The sequence below is a fragment of the Schistocerca gregaria genome, chromosome 8 (genome assembly GCF_023897955.1).
Source record: "Schistocerca gregaria isolate iqSchGreg1 chromosome 8, iqSchGreg1.2, whole genome shotgun sequence".
Classification (NCBI taxonomy): domain Eukaryota; kingdom Metazoa; phylum Arthropoda; class Insecta; order Orthoptera; family Acrididae; genus Schistocerca; species Schistocerca gregaria.
Window position 1 is genome coordinate 61151305 of NC_064927.1, and position 23112 is coordinate 61174416.

Sequence of the window (23112 nt, forward strand, 5' to 3'; positions counted from 1 at the left end):
ATAGAAATGAATTCGAGACATATTTGCTATGGCACATGCAATTATAATAATCAGAATACAATATTACTTTCTTCTATTGTCCCAACATGTGCATAATTTACAAATGTGACATGGACAGTAGGAAGCTCATGAATCATTCACTGTCATGTAATGAATTGCACAAAACAACACAGCTGGGCTTATATAAGAACTAAGAATAGTTGTTATCTTTTTGTCTTATGTTTAGGAAAGTATTGATATTATAAAATAAATGATATTTTTAACACAAATTTACCACTGTATCATAAAGTGATTGCATATTTGCCCTGTACTGTTCTCCTCCCCCCACAGAAACTCTCACAATTATCTTTTATTACTATTATGAGTTCACAAATCACTCAAAAGGTTTATGAAGATAGCACTTCTTCAAGAAATATTTTGAGTTTTTCCTATCGTATTTTCATGGAGTTTGCACACATTTGATGCATCCTAAACATATTGTGAGAATGTACAACATGAAATTTCATTCAGTCACTGACCTCATTAACTGTGGTATTGCATTTTCAATACATATTACAATTCATAGTGGTGCTTAAACTGTATTGCTTGTTTTGGATGTAAACATGCTACCAACACAATATGCTGCATATGTAATTTCTTTTAATTTGTAACTGGTATCAATTTCTGGCCACTGCGCTTTTTGCTAAAGTAAAGTTTTTGTTGAAATAAGTGTAACTCTGCCATTGGTGTCTTCACAAATTATACAATTCTTCAGCTGCTTATAGAGGATTAGTTGTAGAGTCTCTGCAACTCATTTGTACTGGATGCTTGTTGGTAAAAACACTCATGGTTATCAACACCATTGACCTTACTGCTGGATATCACATGTATGAGGCAAATTCCACATTTTGATTTGAACTGCTGGATGGTTCGATCTGCATAGATTAGTACATATTATATTTTTAGTTTCTTGTGTCTAAAATTATAAAATAAACTATAAGCTATGTCCCTCTAACGAATTACATAACAGTTTCCATTTATGAATGAACTGACATTCAACTGACCTTGGATCACTAATTCATGTTTAATATTTTAATTTCATCAACTCTTCAGTTTCCTTGAGTGAATTTACTGACAACAGCAACAGATTGTAACGTCATTTTCTGAGCATCATTTGTAATTTAAATGTGCTTGTTATATCCCTCGTATCACACAAAATTGCTGCTCACTATGCACTAAATATAATTTTGCAATATTTCCTTGTTCGTCTTACAAACATGTATAGTTTCAGTGATGTAACATTTATAATCACACAGAAAATGAGACATTAAGAGAATCTTGCAGTGAAATTATGAGGAAGTTATCTTTCCACCTACAACTGCCACAAGTAAATATCAGTGAGCACTATTTCAGTTTGACATTTCAATATGAAAAGTGCCTTATATATAGTATAAATGTATGAAGCCATATCATTTGCCTTATAAACCTTACTATCTACATTAATACTGCAGATAGGACATCCAAGTAATGAAACTTGGAAAGTAAAACATTCAGTGGAAAAAGGTATTAAGTCGGTCAGCTATAGTTCGCAGCACAGTAAGACACTTGCAAAGCAAAGCTCCTGCCTTGTGGGTCATTCAGAAGCTATCGACTGTCGTATCACTCTCAGCCGATGGTGTCACTCTGAGGCAGTACAGAAGTGTGTGGGGCCAGAAAATGGCACTTCCAGAGGCTGTCAGCTTTGGAGGCCTCAGAGCCACTACTTCTCATTCAAGTAGCTCTTCATTGGCCATAAAAGACTAAGTGTGGACCTCTTTCCATTTTCCCGCGGAGGAAAAATCCCTAGCAGTACTTGGAAGTGATCCTTGGACCTCTGTATGGCAGTCAGCTGTGCTGACCACTCAAGCTACAGGATGAGACACACTAGTTTTAAATTTGATGCAATTAAAAGATGACTCCTATAAGCGTTGCTAAAAAAATCTACAAAAGAAGTTTAGAGACAGACAGATATTTCCAGTAAATGAGTAGCTGGTATATCTAAGGAGTAACTGTAAAAATAATTACTACTAAATATTAGATGTGAAAGGCAACAAAATTAAATATCTTTGCCATATTTATGGCATCCTCACAATCTCACATACAACTACCTACAAAACTTCTACATTGGTCATCCCTTTATAATCAATAACTAACACAGCCAATGACTTGACATAGAAGACAAGTGTTCTGCTAGAAGCATAGTAATGCAGTTTAGTTCTGATAGTAAGTGGAGCAAGAGGAGGAGAAAAAAAGAAAACAGATAAAAACAGTTCGGAGGTTGCACAAAACTGTGTTAAGTTTTGCATTGGTTTTGAGTCAACATTAAACTCTAGGTCCGACTATATCTGACTGAGTAGGTCAGTCCAAAGGCTCGAAGAAGGCAACAGCATATTATCTCAAGCAGCATCATGCATAGTGATGCACTATGGTGTATATGTTGCAATTTGGGTTGTCAAAGTAATTTTGTCTACCATTTGCTTGTCTGAGTTGTAATTCAAGTTAACATCCTCATAACCTCGCACAATTTAATATCACTGACAAGTTCCCATACTGTTTAAATACAAGCTGACAAATTTGGGAACAAATGGTTGACTCTGAGCTGTACAACAGTCTATAACCTGAAAGCAACAACATTTTCATCATCATCTGTTCTACTTGGTTATGAAAGTTGTATTTACTGTCAAAAAATTTGTTTGCCAATATTTTCCATCTTTTGTGCTAATTAGTTACAGCCTTGACAGTTTAATAAACTAGCAAATTATACTGACAAAAGTATGTTTAGTCACTACTAAAATGTAGCACCTTACTTGAGAAATAAGTGCAATGTACCTGTTATAGCAAAAAAAATGTTTTTAGTTTACTATTTACTTCACTTCTTTTCACATCAAATATTAATAACATTTTTCTCAAGCAACACATTGCTCATAGTTTGCTCCTGCACTGATTTTTGAGGTTATTCTGTAAGCTTAATCGTATCTCATGATGTATGCATAAAATATTTATTCTAACACATGCCACCTGGTTAGAATGCACTGAACAAAATAATTTTCCACAACATCTATAATAATTCTTGAAGTTTGACTGTTCTACTCATTATGTCTATCACAGGTTGCAATCACAAGTAGTAAGTGTTCTTATTTTTATGATTTTCTTCTTCTTTTTGTCAAAACTGTTTTATTCATTCGGCATTTAATTTTTTGGCATCACATGTTGCTTGTTTCTTCTTGACACGCCCTCTTACAACGTCTTCAAAATATTTCACATAAATCAGGGCTCTTCCAAATGTTTTCTGCTCCACAGACAGACTTATTCACAAAACTGCTGGAGTCAAACAATTTATTTACAAACAAACTTTTTTTCTTTTTCTTTTCACAGATATGTCTTTCCTTCGAAACACTTTCATTCTGTTACACTTCTTTTATATCAATTTGTTCTCTAATTGTCTAGTAATTCAAATGAACACCAGTGAAAAATATTTGAACACTGAATGCTATCTATAAGAAGCCCAATACCAAGCATTCAAAACTGTTGAAATCAGGTGCACAATGGCCCTTCTGGGTAGAAACATGTAAACTACCTCTTCTTAACAATTATGATCATATTCCACAGCTTACTGAAATGAAATAGGTCTTCATCTGTTTGTTAAAACAGCTGTACTTAGCAAATCCTTCAAACCTGCAGCTCATTGATACAAAATACAAGAGCCTTTTACGTTTCTCAGACTATATTGTCATTGTCACTTGAAATATGAATGGAGAACTAGGAGTAATGCTCCACTAACAGGATTAAGAGGAACAAAATGTTGTTTTCTACTATCCTTCAACTTACACTTTAATCATCTACATTAGATTGCAACAATCAGGACACTATACTAAATATTACCACAGAACTGCAAGGACTTACATTACAAGTGTTTAAAGAATTAAAATATCTAAAGGTGATTAAAAAGCAGCCCATTTTATATTAGCAAACAGGAAAAGAACACCTAATATAAAGAGACACTATGTGCCCAATTTAAATGTTTGGAAAGAGCATCAATTTATTCAAAAGATACTTCACGACAAGAAACATTTTAGCACGCACAATGTAGGAGCCAATGGTGCAGATATACCTGCCATCCCTACCTCCTGCATTCCTAGCCAGCAAACAGGGTACATCCCTCCATGCTGCTAGCCACCCACCCCCGGTTCCTCTCCCTTTACCTACCCCACTCTACACTTGCCCCACCACAAGCAGATATTAGACACACAAAAAGGAAATGGCCAGCAGAAAGAACAACAAAGAAAAATGGCATGAGACTGGTTGCATTCAGCACAAAGCATTATATGATCTGAAATTCAACATATTTGAAGAAAAGACTAAATAAGCTCAAAACTTGGAAACATTCAGGTTGAAAAAAAGAATGGCAACTGGGTCATGTCTGTATGGGCAAAAATTGCCAGAGGGAAACCTACAATGTGAAAGTTCAGAGAGGGAGAGACACTGCATCACATCATTACATGAGAAAAACAGAACTAAAATCATCTCATTGTCAAATACAAAAATCCACCAAAAATGAGAAACCATGAAGTTCGTAAATTGATTAATAAGAAGGAATAGGAAGAACAAACAAGGAATATAAAAATTACAGAAGATCTAGAGAATATAGTTCAACAATTGAAACAAATAGCTGAACAAGTAGCACTAATAAATCCATGAAAAAACCCAATGGTGGAATAACGCGTGTAGTGAAACAGTGGTTGACAGACACCAAGCCTGCTCAATATATCACAATCATAAGACAGAAGAATCACACTTGGAACTCACAAAACAAAGAAAGATAAAAAAATAACGCAAACAAAAGAAGAAGAGTTGAAGACCAATACCAAAGAGATATAGATACTTCTAATGGCAGTAGCAAATAGCGAGAAAACAAATGCGAAATATTACTACAAATTATTCAGCAAACGATTACGAAGACATGACCCTCCAACATTAATGTTAAACGATAAAAGTAGCAAACGCAAATACCCCAGAACTACTGCAAATAAACACAGGTACCTCTATTAAAACACCAGCAATCCATGAAGTCTACGAAACTTTAAAAGAGCTTGAAGGCTATAAAACAAGCTGAGAAGATCAAACTTGTGCAGAACTTTGGAAATGTGTAGGAAAACCAGTGAAGATGTCGTTGCACCAATGCAGAGCGAAAATCTGGAACAATGAAGAACTACCATAACATTGGACAACATCTATAATCTATCCATTACACAAAAATGGAGGCAAATCAAATCCATCCAACTACTGAGGAATTTCCCTACTGGATATCACATATTAAGTTATGTCAAGAATTCTAAGCAATCATTGTAAAGCCCAACTTGAACTGGAACTATGAGAATACCAAGGAGGATATAGACACTTCAAAAGCTGCACAGAACAGATATTTACTTTGAAATTGGTAATGGATTACTACAAAACAAGACAAAAACAAGTCCTAACAGTTGTAACTTAAAAAGTCTCATGATCCACAATCTTCAATGATGGAGGTACAAAAGTTCAGAAGAGAAATGTCAGAGATATTTACGATTAAAACAGGGCATTACTTTTCAACTGTGCTCTAGAATTCATGGTGAGGAAATAGTACGTGGAAAATCGTAAAAATATAAGAACTGGAACCAAGAAAGATCTAATAAACCTAAATGGCTTGGGATTCACTTGTTAATTGGAAAGAAAGAAACCAGAAATCAAATAACAAGCCTTCAAAATATAGCACAAAAAAATAGAACTGCAGATATCATTAGAAGAGACTAAGATAATGGCACAGATCCACTAGTAATCAACCACATAACAGTAAATAACAGGATGTAAAAGTAGTGAAACAATTTAAGTATCTAGGAGAAATTAAAACATACAACTTGAACAAGAAACCTGTATGGCAAGAAAGAACTAATAAAATGATAAAAAATTTACATGGTCTTCATATAATAAAAACCAAATTAAGACATTAAAAAACAGTGGCTCATCCAGAGATAACACACTAAAGTGAAATTCACTTCAAAGTCATTCAAATAAAGAGAATCGATAGAATCGTAACAGTAGAGAGAACATGCATAAATAAGAAATATCAAAACAACTGATAATGGTGGTTAGTGCCAAATGAAGTAGTGTACAGCAAACTTGAACCCATTGCAAATATTATGTGGAAAAAAGTATCTCTTTTTCTTTGTCACCAGAAAACAGATTACCAAGAAAAATTATACAAAAATTTTGGAGCATCAAGCAACAAGCAGGATGCATAAAGAATATTGGGGAGGATATTAATGAGCTAGAATTAGCCTTGGGCAATTTGCAAAACAAAACAAAAAATTTAAAGCAACTGAAACTCACAAAAATAAAATTTAAACCAGAAATCACACGACAGACAATAAAAATGGTATTGACAAACCAGGAATGACAAAAAAAGATTAGAATGAATGAAAAGGTACTGGGCGATTTGGAAAGAAGCTTATTGAAGAAGAGACCAGAAAATTACTAACTGAATTAGTCCAATGAGGACGTAAAAGCAGAAGAAGAAGAAGAAGAAGAAATTAGGTAGCTCAGATCTTGATTAATTTTCCCATATAGCATTATCTATCAAAAGATAAACGTGTATTAAATTTCCCCTATTTCATATTCATTCCACATGAAGGCAAACCTGGTTAGTGTAAGTTTAGTTTGCAGTTGCATTAATGTTGCATCCCATGACATCTGACCCCGCAATGTATGTTTATTACATCAAAACTCACAATAATTACCAAATAGAATTTACCGTACTTTTTTTAGGATAGGATAATTGTTTAAAAGGAGAATAAAATATTTAATAATAATTTGAGAAAAGAGCACAAACAATGTGAAATCAGTAAAACAGGACAGCTGGAAATGACTAATTATTCATATCAAAAGAAAAATTCAATGGAGAAAACTAAAATTATGACACATATAAAAGCACATACACTGTCCTAGCTTTCAGTAATAACAGTTCCTTCATTGGGAGGAGAGAGGGATAGGTTGAGAAAGGCTAACAAGGAGCTGCAGGCCACTCGGACCCCAGCATGAAAGGGACTGACCATCCTTCCAGATGAAGAAACTATTAGATCGGAAAGCTAGGATAGCGTCTGAAGATAAGTGATGACCAGCAATTCTACCTCATAATGGTACATAAATATTCAGATTTTTTTAGTAAATGTTAATAGAAGTACTTACCATTCACTTCATTTACTAGTTAACTGAGAAACCCAGCACAGAGGGCTCTGAACAACAAAACTTCAAGATACCACGCTGTTTTAAGGTGGAATTGCTCAAAACAAACAAAACAGAATATCACAGGTGGTAAATCAGCAAACAGAACCATTGATTTATGCTAAAAATATGTTTTGTATTTACTTCTTTAACATATACCAAATCTTTTATATCTCACAAATCCACCCTTAAAAATCATCTTGCTTTCTTTTGACAAAAAAGTTTCATCACTGAATAACTTGATTAGCTACACAGCATTTATTTTCCTCTTATGTTATATACTCTTCCACACATATTAATGCGATAACTTCTAGGTGATCACTTCACCATATTACCGTTTTCTCCTCTGTCGAACTGTTTGTGTCTATCTTTCCTTCCATTCCCTATTGCTTCTTTGTTGTAACGAAACAGTCAGTATGTTTCAGTAAAAAATTTGAAACCTATGAATAAGTTAAATGTTTATACACTTAAAGATCTTCATTTACAATTATCTGACAACTACAATTTCTGATAAACAATATGGAACAATGATGACAAAGGATGTCACATTAAATACATTTTGAACTCACCATATTTTTAAAGTATTCACTCTTTGTCCCAACATTAAGTTTGATATCTGTCAGTAGGGAGAGGCATGCCAGCACTCCAAAATTAAAGTACCATCAATATCATTCACTCATTTAATACTATAAATTTTCTAAAAATGAATTCATCTTTTCTATGTAAAGTATATATTGTCCTTCCAACATTATGAACTTTTAACATACAGCAAATATTTGAAGAATCATCATCGCAATATAATTTTCTATCTACATTTTTATCATTTCTGTTTGATATTCAGTGGTTTGTAGTCATACACAAAAAGAAAAATGTGAAAGACAAGACCCTTCGACTATTACGTTCAGATGGTAGATGTCTCTATAGCAAGACGGAAGTATTTTCTCGGGAAGCAAGACAAGTAAAAGCAAAACATTCTGCTTCTTTGTTATCAAGATGCAAGGCAGTAAAATAAAGGATCTTCATTGTAGTGAGAGTTTCGCGCGCGCGCACACACACACACACACCAATGCAGTTCTTGTCACTTATGAAGAGCAGATAGCACCAACTTTATCTTCCTGAGGCACTGTCTATACATGAAACACAAGCAACTATAATTCTGCACACATTGATGAAAAGACAGACGCATTCCGTGTTTGTTGTTCATTGACCACTGTGCAAAACAGACTCACTTCTGTTCACTCATATTAAAGCTCCAAGTCACACCAATTTAAATGTGTATCAAGGTGGTTTGTTCTTACTCCGTCCCTCCCTCTTGTCTGTAGCCGAGATGGTTATGCTCCAGAACTGGAATCTGAGTCCTTACAAAGAATGAGAAAAGTATCAGTATCAATTACTGCAAAATCAAATGGAATTTGTTAAAAAGGTGCTCTTCTGCCAAAAGAGGTTGACATAAAACCTAATTTAGTCTCTGACCTGAGTGCTAATTTACCAGCAAATATTATGCATCCTGTAAAAAAAACTGATTTCACTTCTGTCTTTTTTAAATATAGCCAAATAAGAACAGCAAGATGGCCTCCAATTTCAAGTTGCACTACAATGGAACTGGCTTGGAATTTAAACAATGCAAATAAATTAAAACTGATAACAGCTGAAGACTATTAAAACACAACACTGCACCACAGAAACCATCAGCTGTAATTAAGCTGCTCCTTTCTGTTGAAACACTATGCAGCAGATGCTATCTAGAAAAGTACTTCACTCTATGCAATAAAAAAAATGCTATATGCGCACCTGCAACATGTGAATCAATTTTATTTGAAGAAACTATTTTCAACATACACGTAAAATATTTTGTGATAGTTTCTTTCCTTGCAATTTTTTCTTACCTATATGCTCACTTACACAACAGAGCAACATAGATGATGTTTCTGTCCTTCACCTGATGAGAAATATCATATACAGTTCATTGTTAACACACACACTACCAATATGCTCTCTATCTCATTGTTCATTTTAAATATTTCACTCCTTCTCATATAAAACATCTAAGTTGTTGTTTGTTTTTCAATGGTATGTGAATTTTAGTCTACCCTCAGCTTTTCTAGACCTTGCAGGTGTTAAGTCTCCTTCTCCAATATTTGTAATTTGATTAAGATTGTGGTATTCACTCCGTGCGCTGCCTAAAATATCCCTAAATACTTAAAAACTGTGAGTTGTCTATTTCCTCACCCTTTTTCTTTTCTTCTTATAGTTCCTCTTTCAGCTCTTTTCTCTAACTAGCCTATGAACTTTATTTATTGTTTGATTTTTCTTGTTATACATCCGTGAATATTTATCTGATTCTTTGACTTAAAAAAAAAAATTGCCTACTGAAGTGCAAACTGGCCAGACAGTCTATTGCATAACTGTATAGGATGTCTTTCAGTAACTTTTCTGCTATATTGTCCTGTTTTCCCATACCCATCAGCCAAATTAAATTTCACTCTGTATAAATAATATAAGGAAAACAGTTTGCTACTCTTCGTAAAGATAACATGTCAAGTTGCAGACTAGTACATCAATAAGACACTTACACATTAACTTTCAGCAAAGTCTTCATCAGAAAAGAAAACACATACACACATACATTTATTTACATAAGCAAACATAACCCACAAACATGATCGCCATCTCTAGCAGATCGACCAGAAGTAATAGTGCGTTCGAGCTGCCAGAGGTGACAGTCATGTGTGCGTGAGATTTGCTTGTTTGTGTGAATGAATGTGTGTGTTTTTGCTTTTCTGACAAAGACTTTGGTCCAACGCTAATGTGTAAGTGTTTTTTCGTTGTGCTTGTCTGCAATGCAATTTGTCATCTTTACAGTGAGTAGCAATCTATCTTTTCCTTATATTGTTGATATTCAAACCTGGAGTTTCCATTGTTAAATTTTGTGTAAAGAACTTCAAAATTCAGAACTTGAAATATCTTTTTTTCTTTTCTTTCACACTCTACTGACCATCAGCAATCCCACCATTACCAAACATCATCCACGCAAATTTTGTGACTACAAAGATTTTCTTACTTACTTACGTTGCGTTAGACATGACAAAAGACTAAAAACTTTTTGAAACTAATGAAGAGTTTTCACAACACAACAGATTTTTCAATTATCTTTCTCTGGTGAAACAGCTATTTTCACTCTTTTTTACTTTCAGTTACTTGCAAATACTTTTCTACATTTGATTATCTTTACTGTCTTGCTGAGATTCACCATTTATTTTAAAACCTGTCATATTTTCCATTTCTTTATCTTCAAATCAAAAGCAGACAACTATTTTGTAAACAATTTTCTGTCTCACATTAACAACAAGTATTTCACATCGTTTTTGATGTTCCAAAGGTTCAGTTTATAACCAACCAGAATGTTCTGACATCAACAGTTATTCCCTACACACACACACACACACACACACACACCACTTGACTTGCAGTGATGCAATAATGCAATAAGAAGTAACAACTTCCTTCCTTTTCTTCAAAATATCTCTCTCTTTCTTATGAACACGTGGTTTATCTGTTCATCACTCCATCTAGCAAACATGCTAATACTGTGTATTGGTGCCCCTTCTTTATTTTATACACAATAAAGTGTATTTATATTTTGTTATTTAAGTCTCATGTAACTTATTTCAGGTTTTCTAATTTTGACTGTCCACAACATAGTAAGGCATTAACTACAGAGTAAGACTGTCACTTTCATGTACCGGACAGTATAGAATCTCTGAGACTCAACTTTCTTGCAGTAGCTCCAACTAACATGCCACCTCATCACAAAAACACTCACTCACTCTCAACTGTTTGACACCCACAAGTGAGCAGAGGCCTCATTCATACTTCTCCCTGCATTACAGTTCACAGCCGTATGCATACAACTTGCTCCTGCTTGTTTTACAATGTCGTAAGGTCATCTTCTGCTTGGCTAAAGCCCCTATCCTTTCTTATTTCTTGAAATCTACAGAATGATTTTGTTAGTTCGTCTATCATCAATTTGCTTGACAAAATGTTCCACTCATGCCTGTTTGATTTTATTAGTGTTATAATTATGTCTTCCACTCCAGTTTGTCCCCGAATCCAATGGCTTGTTTTCCTGCAATACTTCGCAATATGCATCTTTCAATTGCCCACTGGCAACTCTTACTTTCTGAATGGTTTTAACATTAGAAGTTCCTATCTGATCGTCAACAGCAGCACTGATTGGAAACTTTCCATTTCAGATACACAGGAAACATGAAAGTGTTCATGGCCCCTTTTACTCTTCTGTTTATTTCTTTTTTCTGTTCATCCAGTTACTTCCTTCAGTGTCCTACGTAGAGAAACTCATCACTGGTTCTATGACGTTACTTTTAATTTACAATATTTTCTTTTCAGTTATTTACTTCATTGCCCTAAATACAGAAACCCATCACTCGTTGTAAGATATAATTGTTAATTTTCACTACTTTCTTTTCAAATCAACAATCACCACTCTGTATTATTTAGAATAATACTTCCAATATGTATGTTTTATGAACACATACATCTCTTTCTTCACTTGGACGAATACCTTGACAAGAATAAATAGCTTATGCTTAAACTGAACACACGATTTGAGCTTTTCAGATGGTAGTGAGGCCTGTTAATCACTTTCAGAATGCAGAGTCAGGGTTTGATGTAAAGACAGATTTCTTCCACTTTCATCTTGAATTTCAACGTTTATATAGTAAGTGTATTCTACTTACAATAACATTTGTGTCACATATGTTACACTTTGATTTCCGATGCAAGTTTCACATTAACTCTCGGCATTAGAAATTGAAAAATTCTGAATAGAGTGAAGTATATTTGCCGCCTTTTCTTCTAGTAGACACTTCAGGAATGCTATTCTTACTCACTGCATGAAAGCCCTCTTGTTTTTCACATCTTTTTATGGCAACAGATTTCACTAGTTTCTTCAATAAAATCTTGTCAGACTTGCAGTAGCATTAAGCAATTCAAGCTCCAGTACCCTCCAGATTATACTCCTGAGACACAGTTCAGCGGAGGTTATTGACTAGTGTGGGGTGACTCCACTATCCTTTTGTGGTACACAATTAGTCATGTCTCTCGTAACTAGTCCACTGTTGAATAAAGCAATATTTTGTTGTTCATTCTTCAATGTTCTTGTCAGAGTCTTCTGTTATCCTCATTCACTTCTGCATACTTTCATTATGCTTGCACATTCATTGAAGTTTAAAAGTTTTTAATTTGTCCTGTTATGAGATATACCTGAAACCTCTAAGTCATTTTCAGTGTATACAGACAAAATATACTCTGATCTAATCTCTATACTGAGAATGGCATATGAGTATACATATTTTTTAAGAAACATCACACTTTTACTCTGTCACTTTTGTTGAAAATACTGAGCTCTCCAGAGCCCGCTCAACAACAATAATTATTGTGAAACTAATTTTTATCCTCATCACTTGAAACTGTCATACACAATATGAATACTCTTACTCTGGCTACAAATTTTCCTTAATCTGAAATGAAAACAGATTAATGTTTGTTCAACTTGGCCCTGTGCTATCTTGACGCAAGTAACTTCATTTGATGTTATATCTGTTCTCCAGAAGAAACAAAAATGTTCCATACTGAGTATAAAATTATGCACATTTTATCTTAGATAACATATTAACACTTTGATTTTTCAGAATCCATTGTATACACATCTTTCCCACTGATATTACACTCAGTTCCTTGGGTACAATGTAGCTGGCATCTACAATGAGATTCGCAATCTTCTATTCCCTGACACCTTTTAACACACTTGGCACTGGTATTTAAACACTAGTTGTAACTATTTCCATATGTAGTTTTCTCAATGTTCTGTTATAATGTAAGTCATACTATCCCACTTGCTTTTTACCTTCTTAATTCCAATTCACTCAGCATCTTTTCTTCATGCAAATGGTAATACGATGCATTTACACTTACATGTCATAAATTTATTGATCACCAGATCGTGGAAGTAACTCTTCTGTTTAACACCATCATGGATAAATCCTGATGTATCAGAATGCCGTTGATCCTTTACCAGACTGTATTTTAATACCACACTATCATTCTTCACAACAAACTTGATTATTTTTGATAATATAAATATACTATATACTTCACAAAATGCGCTGTTATTCATAGAAAGACAAAAAAGGGTAGAACACGCAGCACTGGTGTCTTCTTGCAACATGATGAATGAAAATGATTAAAAAAGTTTTCTGTGGCATTCTTTCAATGTGACTGTTCTCTTAGTGAAGCACTTATTTTCTCTTTCAGACAGATGATAGAGTTGGATGGATTATTGGTGACTATAAAACAGCACTTTTCTCCCCTGAATGTGTTCATTATTTGAGTCCTTTTTATGCATTTTGTTGACAAAAATAAGTTCTTAATTTGTATGCCTGTCTCCTTGTCTCCATAAAGTTTTCAAACACAATATTTCTTTCTTCTATACTTGGCAGTTGCTTGTGCAAGAAAACTCATCCAAGATGACAACATTAGGTATGTCTCCGACAAATATTCTGTGATAGAGCAGTGACAACTTAAAAGTATGATACGTTTGTTTTGTCAGGTTCATCACGATTTATTTAAGTGGAACTAAGTCAGCAATTACACAATTTATATTATTTTATGGAAGTCTGCATACATCTTCTCTGTGATTCATAAACGAGACGACAAAAATATGAAATTTACAACTACTTCACTTATATGCCATTATCTTGATGTTATTTTGCACCACTTTTCAATATGTTTTAAAATTCCATATCTGAAAATAACTTTTTATAGAAATTTCCATAGTACTGGAAGAATATGATGTTATTTTTAATAAGTAAACTGACATGTGTTCTTTCCACACAAACTGAATTTTTTTTCCAAAATCTCCCACATTTCTAACCCTACTCCAAATGGGTGCATGTTATGTGATTTTGTACATCCATTGATAATGTTCAATAACAGTTTCTTTATGGGTGCCTTAAATGTGTCGGATGCTATTTTTAATTTCCTGCGAGATTTCCTCAGATATCTTCTCCAACATCCACATATATTTTATCCAGAACTTTAGGCAAAAAATATAAAATATAAATATAAACTCCACATAAGTAAAAATGTGCAGCTCTACATCTTAGGCAATACCTTGCCAGCTGAAACACAAAATGCAAGTTTAAACAATTAATATTTAGGTGATCAATATAATAACTTTGACTCCATAACGTAATTTTCTGTTCACTGTCATCTCTGCAAGCTAGCATTGATGCATACTGAAAAGAAAGCACAGAAATTTTCAGAAATTATGCTTCAACTCAATTAATTATATTCTTTAGAAATTTGTAAATCTAACACATTAAATACATCTATTACAAGTACTTCTGCTGTTGCTTGATTACTTGAACTATTTGGATATTTTATGCTGTGTGTTAAATGGCCAAAAATACCATTTGATCTAAATGTTAAGAAAAACTGGAAAAAATTCCAAGTCATAACAAAACTGAACAACATTAATTATACTTTCACCAATTTCAGTTAGCAGGCAAATCTAGGAAATCAGAGAATATCTATTAAAAGAAACTTATCACTATATTTACTTCCATTTGTTATCAGCTGTCTGTGTTTACTGATATTTAATTTCCTAAGCTAATTCAATCAAACATTACATAATAAAAGAAATTTTCCTAAAATAACATAAATATATTCTAAATCACATTTTGCATATATTCTATCTGATTTGTAGTATATGAAGAAAACAACTGTAGTAAAATAAATATGGTCAGCTGAACAGGAAATTTGGAACCACCAACATGAGCACTGGATGAAAATAAGATGAATAACCATTGTGCAAGAGTAGAGCTCAACAGAAGAAATCAAACAATTATTTTATGATGAAATTCACGCTATGAATATAATAAAATGTGTATCAGTGCCAAATAAGGGTTGAAGGATGGTGGTGGTGGTGATGATGATGATGATGATGATGATGATAAGGAAAAAGAATGCAGGGAGGAAAAAAGAATGAAGCTAGTCACTTTTATGAGAGCGAGTGTGCAAACTGGCACAGAAACTCACGAGCAAAATAATTTAATCAGAAACATAGAACATATCTGCCAAAGTCAACTGTGGTCATGGCCAGAACAGTGTCAACGTCTTGTTTATGTCCCCAAAAGGGAATGAAGTTATCAACAGCACATGCCCCTTTATTATTACAGTAGTGTGCAGCAGAACCTTAAAAAGTCTAGCAGCAATAAACACTGCTTGGAACTTTTGTTTACCAGTATGTCTCACATGGTGTCACTTTGCCAGCATTTATTCACTGCACATAATTTGAGAATACACATATCATCTGAATGAACCAATCCTCCTTAATTACACTTCTTTTTTTCCCCAATATTTTGATCCAGCATACCCATTCACAATATATCTTGTCCTTTAGACACAAATGCTTCACTTGTTAATGTTGGCAGCCATAAAAACCAAATCCTATAGAAAGGATATTTCTTGTCAGTTATTCTGACACAACTGAGTTTCACTGCTGTCCAACAAAAGTTATGATCTTAAAGAAAATTTAGCATCTGATAATGTTGTTCACAATATCACAGAAACTGCTGCCTGCAAGCACGCCATTACCAATGGAATAGTTACTGTAAGTATTTTGGTTCTTTTTCTTTAGGGTATATACAAAATTTCCCTCCTATTTACATGTCTCTCTCACAACTATCTTGCGAAATTTTAAAACCTTGAAAGGGAATTGCCTCATTCCTTTCTAATTCTTATTATCAACAAACTTAACGATGTTCACAGTAATTTGTCATGTCGGTCTGCAAAGACATTTCCAGCTACCACTTTCCAGGTGACAATATGCTTTAATTTCAACTGGGACAATTCAGAGCCTTTTATACTGGAATCAGAGTTAATTTTGATGACTAATATATCTGTGGTCACAGTACTTATACAGGTGAAACACAGGGACAGAAAACATACTGGGAATGTGGAGTATAGCCTCATTTAAGTGAGGTCACTGAGGCATTGCATCAATGAAAATTTATTTTTTCTCCCAAATAACATATACATTTTTACCTAATACTTGGTAAGTTTGGCAGCAAGATGCTATAAACAATGTCACAGTATTTTGAAAAATATGTAATTACTAAATAATAATTTTGTCCTTTTTCTCTCTAAAATGTTCATGGCAGTAAACCAATCAGCTCATTTCACTTTTTTATCAAGTTCATGTGATTGTAAAAACTGACATGGCATTCAAGTATTGTTCTTTTATCCTAAAAAAATTGTATTTATTACATGAAATCTTTCTAATTTCCGGATAAGCCAAAAGAAATGAATGTTGATAGCTAAGAAATTGGTAACTTCGTGAAGATTCCCACAAATCAGATTACTTTTGTGTCATATGGGAATATGTCTTCAGCGTTATATTAATTTTGGTCCAATGTTGCATAATACAGAACATTTTACACATAGAACTGTAAGAATCCAGTGTGCATAAAAAAAATGTATATTTATTTTTACACAAAGCACTTTCTGCTAAATATTTTTATTCTTTAAAATTATCTACAACCGTGTAAACAGTTTATTGTCTCGTATTTAAGCACCATCTTTTGCAGTTCTATCCTAACTCCCCCTGATGCTAGCTGCCTTGAAAATTCACCATGGCATCCATCTGGTGTTGTTCTTAAAATTATGCATCATCCTGATGAACTAAGATTATATGCCATGAATGATCTCTCACATTTGGCAGATCCACTTGAAGGGGAAGTTTTAGAAAAATAACATGCCCTTGCTCAGCTTGCTGTTAACTTGAATTGCAATGTGAGTCTATAAAGTTTGGTGAATTGTATTACAAAATCATAAATTATAAAGTATAAGCAAGATATCTTTACTCATTCTCAAAGTAATCTTTACTGGCCACAACATAGTTTTGGCTGGAAATTTGTTTTGTCAACCTGTAATGCAGTAACAGGCACAATGTGACCACGGTGGATGCCTTTGCTACACCATCACAAATGATGTTTACAGAAAAGATGGATGTTGGCCAATTGTGTGAATGAAATATCTAGCAATTTCCTTCTGTAATCAAACAACTTGCACTCCACCAAACATGAACAGACATTCCGCTTTCCTAAATCTTGTTGAATTATAGTTTTAAAAATTTCCTTGAACAAAGATGACTATTGTAGAAACATTTCCTTTTTATGGTTTCTGTTCTGTACACTTGCCTCTAAATCTGACAGCTCAGTTGCTATTTTTCACAATTTGTGACAAAACTTTCATTTATGGGACGTTCATCACAATATGATCTGAATTTTCAGTCACCAGATCAGTCTGGTTCAACTTAGTGTGTTGACATTTGGTAACACTTATAGGTATGTCTACCCATCTTTGGCACACTTTCATGTTCATACCGCTGTCCATGGTGGCCTTGTTTATTACGCAGCCTTCAACATAGGCTCTCAATAGTCAATTATTCACAATTCCTGCATTTATCAGCAAAATATTTGAAAATATGTTGCAGAAGTTTTATTCTTAATGTTAGAATTGATTGCAGTTTTCAGATCCTTTCTCTGAAAAGAGTAGTTAGACATAGAAAAATATTTCTTCTTTGCCAATGTAGATGGCGCCACATCAGTGCCAATGTAGATGGCTCCGCATCAGCAATGAATGCAGAAAATTTTGTTCATTACATTTTTGACACCATCTTGAACATTATCAAGATTCAATTTATAAGGCAAGTTTTCATTTTAGTTTCAAAAAAACATAACATCATATGTGTTATCTTATTTATGTACTTGGCAACCCTCCATTTTCAGGGGAAATTGTTGAATATTCTGTTCAGTATTCTCCTTTCCTGTAAAATAATATAACCACAAGTCAACATTGACATGTTTTGCTGACATACAATATGTGGCCAAAAGTCTCTAGAAACCCCACTGAACACGTTATGTATGACATCATGTTATCTATCTAAGGGCATACAAATGTAAACATGATATATCAGCATCACAGATTAGAAAAGATTAATGGATATAAATGAGTTACTTTGAGTGGGGTCTGATTTTAGTGGCTCAAGATCAAGTACTACATCACAGTACTTACATGATCCCAATTGTGCTGTTATTACGGAAAGATCAGGGACGCAGTAAATCCAGTCACCACAATGGAACAGCTTGCAAATTTACTGATATGCAAACTATATTATGAACAGAACACCGATCATCGAACATCCCTGCCTGCTATTATAAAGGACTTCTAATGCAGCTTAGGTACAGAAGTTATCGATAAAATGAACTATTAAGTAGAAAAATATTCCACTGTTGCTGCTGTTCCTCTCAATAATAAATAACCGATGTCTGTCGGATAGGGCAAACAATGAAATCACTGTCTGAGGTGCAATGGAAGAATGTTTTTAAAAGTGATGAGTCACAACTGGTACTAAGACAGTCAAGAGTGAACCTCGTGGATTCCCAGCAAATGGTATTTACCATGAAATAAATGTTTCTCTTATGTTGTTATTGACATTTTATGCCAAGCACTGACAGGTAATTCAGTTAATGGCATTTATTTCAAATTGTTGCAGCAATAATGAAATTCAGTAGAGTTTGTGTAATGGTCTGGTGCTGATTAGCATGCAATGCATTTTGATCAATAGCAAAATTAATACAAGTGTATATAAAACATTTTGGACAATGCCATTCTACCATCACGTAGAAACACTTTAAATCTGAACTTCCAGTATTGGCACAATAATACTTCCACACATCCAAGACCGACGTATCATACATCAAAGAAAATAATGTGGGTTTACTAGACTAGTCAACACAAATTGCTGACGTGAACCCTATCAAATATCAATGATAAAAAACAATTGTTTCATGCCAAATCAATTCACCCAAAAATTTGGCACTACGCTTTTATAAAGGTGGAAACAAATTAAGTATTTAGCAGAAGTTTTTCTGTAAAAAGTATACACTACAATAGTAGCAAAATTAAGCTGTGTGGATGGCACCTTCAGAATGAGCATTAGTGGGTGTCTGGAGACTTATGGTCACACAGTGTAACCTAAACATCATAAAAACACCATGCAAAAACCTCACTATTTGGTTCACATTTTTTTTTGTATTTACAGCAGATGTCTGAACATGAACAAAATATCATCATAAACAAACAAAAGTTGCTCACCTGAAGCTGCTGAATTATCCATGTGCAACCAAAAAGGTACAGAACGAGGTCAAGTCAAACAAAGAACTGAGCAATGAAAATTCACACAAAACTTTGTAACATTATCTAATTACTTTTAGGAAGCAAAATTCAGAAAAAATAATATACTCAAAATTCAAATAGACAAAATCATGCTACTACCTCTCAGAGAAAGGTGGAGGCAGTATAAATGGTTGAATTCACTGACCTTTCAATGTACATTCTGTGCACCATAATAAAGAAAAGTCACTTCTGAAGGTACCTGTATTGTGTGTGGCTTTGTACGGAGTGAAATGTGGATGATAAACCGTTCAGTCATGTAGAAATCTAAAACATCTGATGTGTTGATACAAAAGAATGGTGAAGATTAGATGGGTAGATCGAATAACTAATGAGGAAGTTGTGATTAATAGAATGACATATACTTCAGTTGTAATAATGATTTATTAATCCATGACTGATTTCTGGATGTTAAAGACACATCAACAGCTGCATAAAAAAATGTAAAACACAGTGGGAGATGAGGAAGGCAATATAACGTAATACATCTGTAAAAACCAGAATGACTCACTTATTTTATTTGGTCACACATGACATTTGGTTAGGCCAGTCAGTACAAAGACACCAAACCCTTACATCTCAGATGGATCTAGATGAAAGAGGAGAGGGTCTAATAATCAAATGGATCTAAAAATGTAATATCTGGATGGGTACGACGAAGGAAAAAGTAATCAAAGCCAGTGTTCTCACACTGTCCACCATCGAGCACTTGCATGCTATGAATGCCAAAAAGGACAGCATGAAGCATCACAGAGGTCTGGAGGTAGCTGCAGCTGCAAACAGTATGCAAGGAAATAAACTGAAGTCCTTATCAACGAAGATACGGAAAATTGGGACTGACTGGTCCGAGTGCTTACAATACTTAATTTAAATGAATAATAAAACATACACAATCTGTGGTACACTGCCAAGCTAGGTAAAAAAAATTGACACTTATTTTTTGGCAACAACGAAATGGTACATTAGGCTAAACAGGACACAATGAGCTAAAATTGGTACAGTAACAGTGATAAAAAGTAATAAAAAAATAAATAAATAAACATACTGAGTAAAACATCATAATTGGTGCATTCATCATTCGGTTCAAAGAACACCTGGATGTAAGTAATTCACTATCTGTGTTAACTATTCACCTAAAAGCATACAAGCATTCTACCCATAATACAAAAAAAAATAGGCTGCAGTACATACTGGGAGATGAAGAAGCTTGCACAGGATAGAGTAGCATGGAGAGCTGCGCCAAACCAGTCTCAGGACTAAAGACGACAACAACAACAACAACAACAACAACAACAACAACAACTTAAGTATACTCCACCTATAGCCAACAGATTAATCCTTAATTTATTTGAATAAATTGAAATTTTGTGCAACTTGAACCAAAATCCACTATGCACACTAAATCAGCAAACCACTACATATGGTACTGTTAAATAATTATAAGTTTCTTAAGTAATATGTCACATATTCCAGTCTATTTTTCTGAACCTCCATTTGTTTATTTATTTCACCGCTTAATCATCTTTCCATATCAGTAACATTTTGTATAATGCAGGGTATTCAGCCAAACCATGTTATTTTGTTATTTCACTGCTTTCATAGTTCCACTAACATTTCAGAGTTTTATGATAGTTTTTTATATATTTCATTTGACGTAACTTGATCCCATAATGTATCCTACAAATATGATGATTGTTTAATTGGCATAGTTTATTTTACCATTCTTTTTTATATCACTGTTTTTTACTATTTCTTATTCTCTGTTCACTCATTTTGCCCACATACCGTTACCTTGTTGCCTAAAACATCACTTTGTTTACATGCCTGAGAGTTATCTAGCTTAGCACCCACTCATGGCTCGTTTATATTTTATTATTCACTTAAATAAAGTATTGTAAGCGCTTGGACCAGTCAGTCCTGATTTACCATACCTTCATTAATAAAGTCTTCAGATTACCTCCTTGCACACTGTTTGTGCCTGCGACATTCGGCGCCTCCTGACCTCTTGCTTCATTAGTCTGCTCCCCTCGTTTGCACAGACATGTTATGTTATATTTCCTCCCTCCTCTCCAACAGTTTTTCTACACTTCAAGACAACCGAGCGAGGTGGCGCAGCGGTTAACACTACAGACTCGCATTCGGGAGGACGACGGTTCAAACTCACATCAGGCCATCCTGATTTAGGTTCTCTGTGATTTCCTTAAATTGCTTCACACAAATGCCAGGATGATTCCCTTGAAAGGACATGGCCGACTTCTTTCCCATCCTTCCCTAATCCAATGGAACTGATGACCTCGCTGTTTGGTCCTCTCTCACAAATACACCAGTCACTTGAAGATGGGATTTTCACATCCTGAAACTCGTCGCAGATTGAATAAATCATTATTACAACTGAAGTGGATGTCATTCTATTAATCACGTCTCTCAGTTGCAGATGTCCTACAAAAGGCAAAGCCTGGCTAAAAGAAGGGATCTATAACTTGCAAATAACCTGAGGCATCAGGGAATTAAGGAATTGTCAGTTTGGAAAAGGAGAGGAGAAAGAGAGAGAGAGAGAGAGAGAGAGAGAGAGAGAGAGAGAGAGAGAGTGTGTGTGTGTGTGTGTGTGTGTGTGTGTGTGTGTGTGTGTATGAAGGGGGGGGGGAGGGGGGGAGGGGGGGGGGGGGGGAATCAAGGCTCAAATATTAATCCTAGGTTCAAATGGATGTAGACTATGGTAGTTATGTAGAGGTGAAGATATTTGATCAGGAAGGGCTAGTAAGGACAATTGTATCACATCAGTCTTTGGACTGATGGGCACAACAGTATCAAAGGATAAATAAATGAAGGGCATGACTAGAGAAAGGATTCTTGTTTCCTTTATGACTGCAATGTTCCATTCTTCTGAAGAGGTGACCTGAATATCAAATTGACTTTGGACATATCCCAGTGAAGTGCTGTTGTATAACCCTTACTGTTCATGATGTATATAAATAACATAGCGGATAACATTGGAAATGCCATAAAGCTCTTTTCAGCTGGTTTTGTATATAATGAAGTCTTAATGCTGGAAATTTGTAAGAAAATGTAGGGAGAAAAGCGAGGTGTCACCACCTGGTGCAGTGGCTGGTAGTTGGCCCAAGAACTAAGAAAAGTAATGCACTGTGCATACAGGTAAACGTGTGTAAAGACCCACTGTTCAATTATGCAAGTGATGATTAATCACTGTAAAGTTTAACTAGCATGTAATACCTAGTGTTATGTGCTTTAAACAAACTTAAGTGCAGCATTCACATAAAACTAGTTATACGACAAGGCAGTTTATCTAATACTGGCATCTGTACGAATTTTAATGTGACAAATTAACAAAATCTTCAACTGATTGATTTCTGAATACTGCTTGTCAGTTTGGAACCCTCACAAAACACTATTAATACAGGAGACAGAGACGATTGAAAGAGAAGTGGCAAACTTTGTAACGAGTTCTTTTAGTGCGCGTTTGAGTGTTGTGGAAATGCTTATTAAACTCCATTCGAGGAC

The 23112-nt window shown here is 34.5% G+C and overlaps 1 protein-coding gene across 4 annotated transcripts in view; it reads right to left on the reverse strand.

Moving 5' to 3' along the window:
- LOC126284042 (uncharacterized) overlaps window positions 1-23112 on the reverse strand; it is a 146434-nt gene that overhangs the window by 7917 nt on the left and 115405 nt on the right. The window contains exons 10-11 of one of the 4 annotated variants that reach the window (XM_049982620.1): window positions 8574-8633; window positions 2-8543 (exon numbers count right to left, since the gene is read on the reverse strand). The exons of 1 other annotated variant lie outside the window; for it this stretch is intronic. In XM_049982620.1, the coding sequence (XP_049838577.1) occupies window positions 8607-8633 (27 nt within the window). In that variant the 3' untranslated portion in view covers window positions 2-8543; window positions 8574-8606. 2 more of the 4 variants (XM_049982619.1, XM_049982618.1) reach the window with 2 other exon arrangements.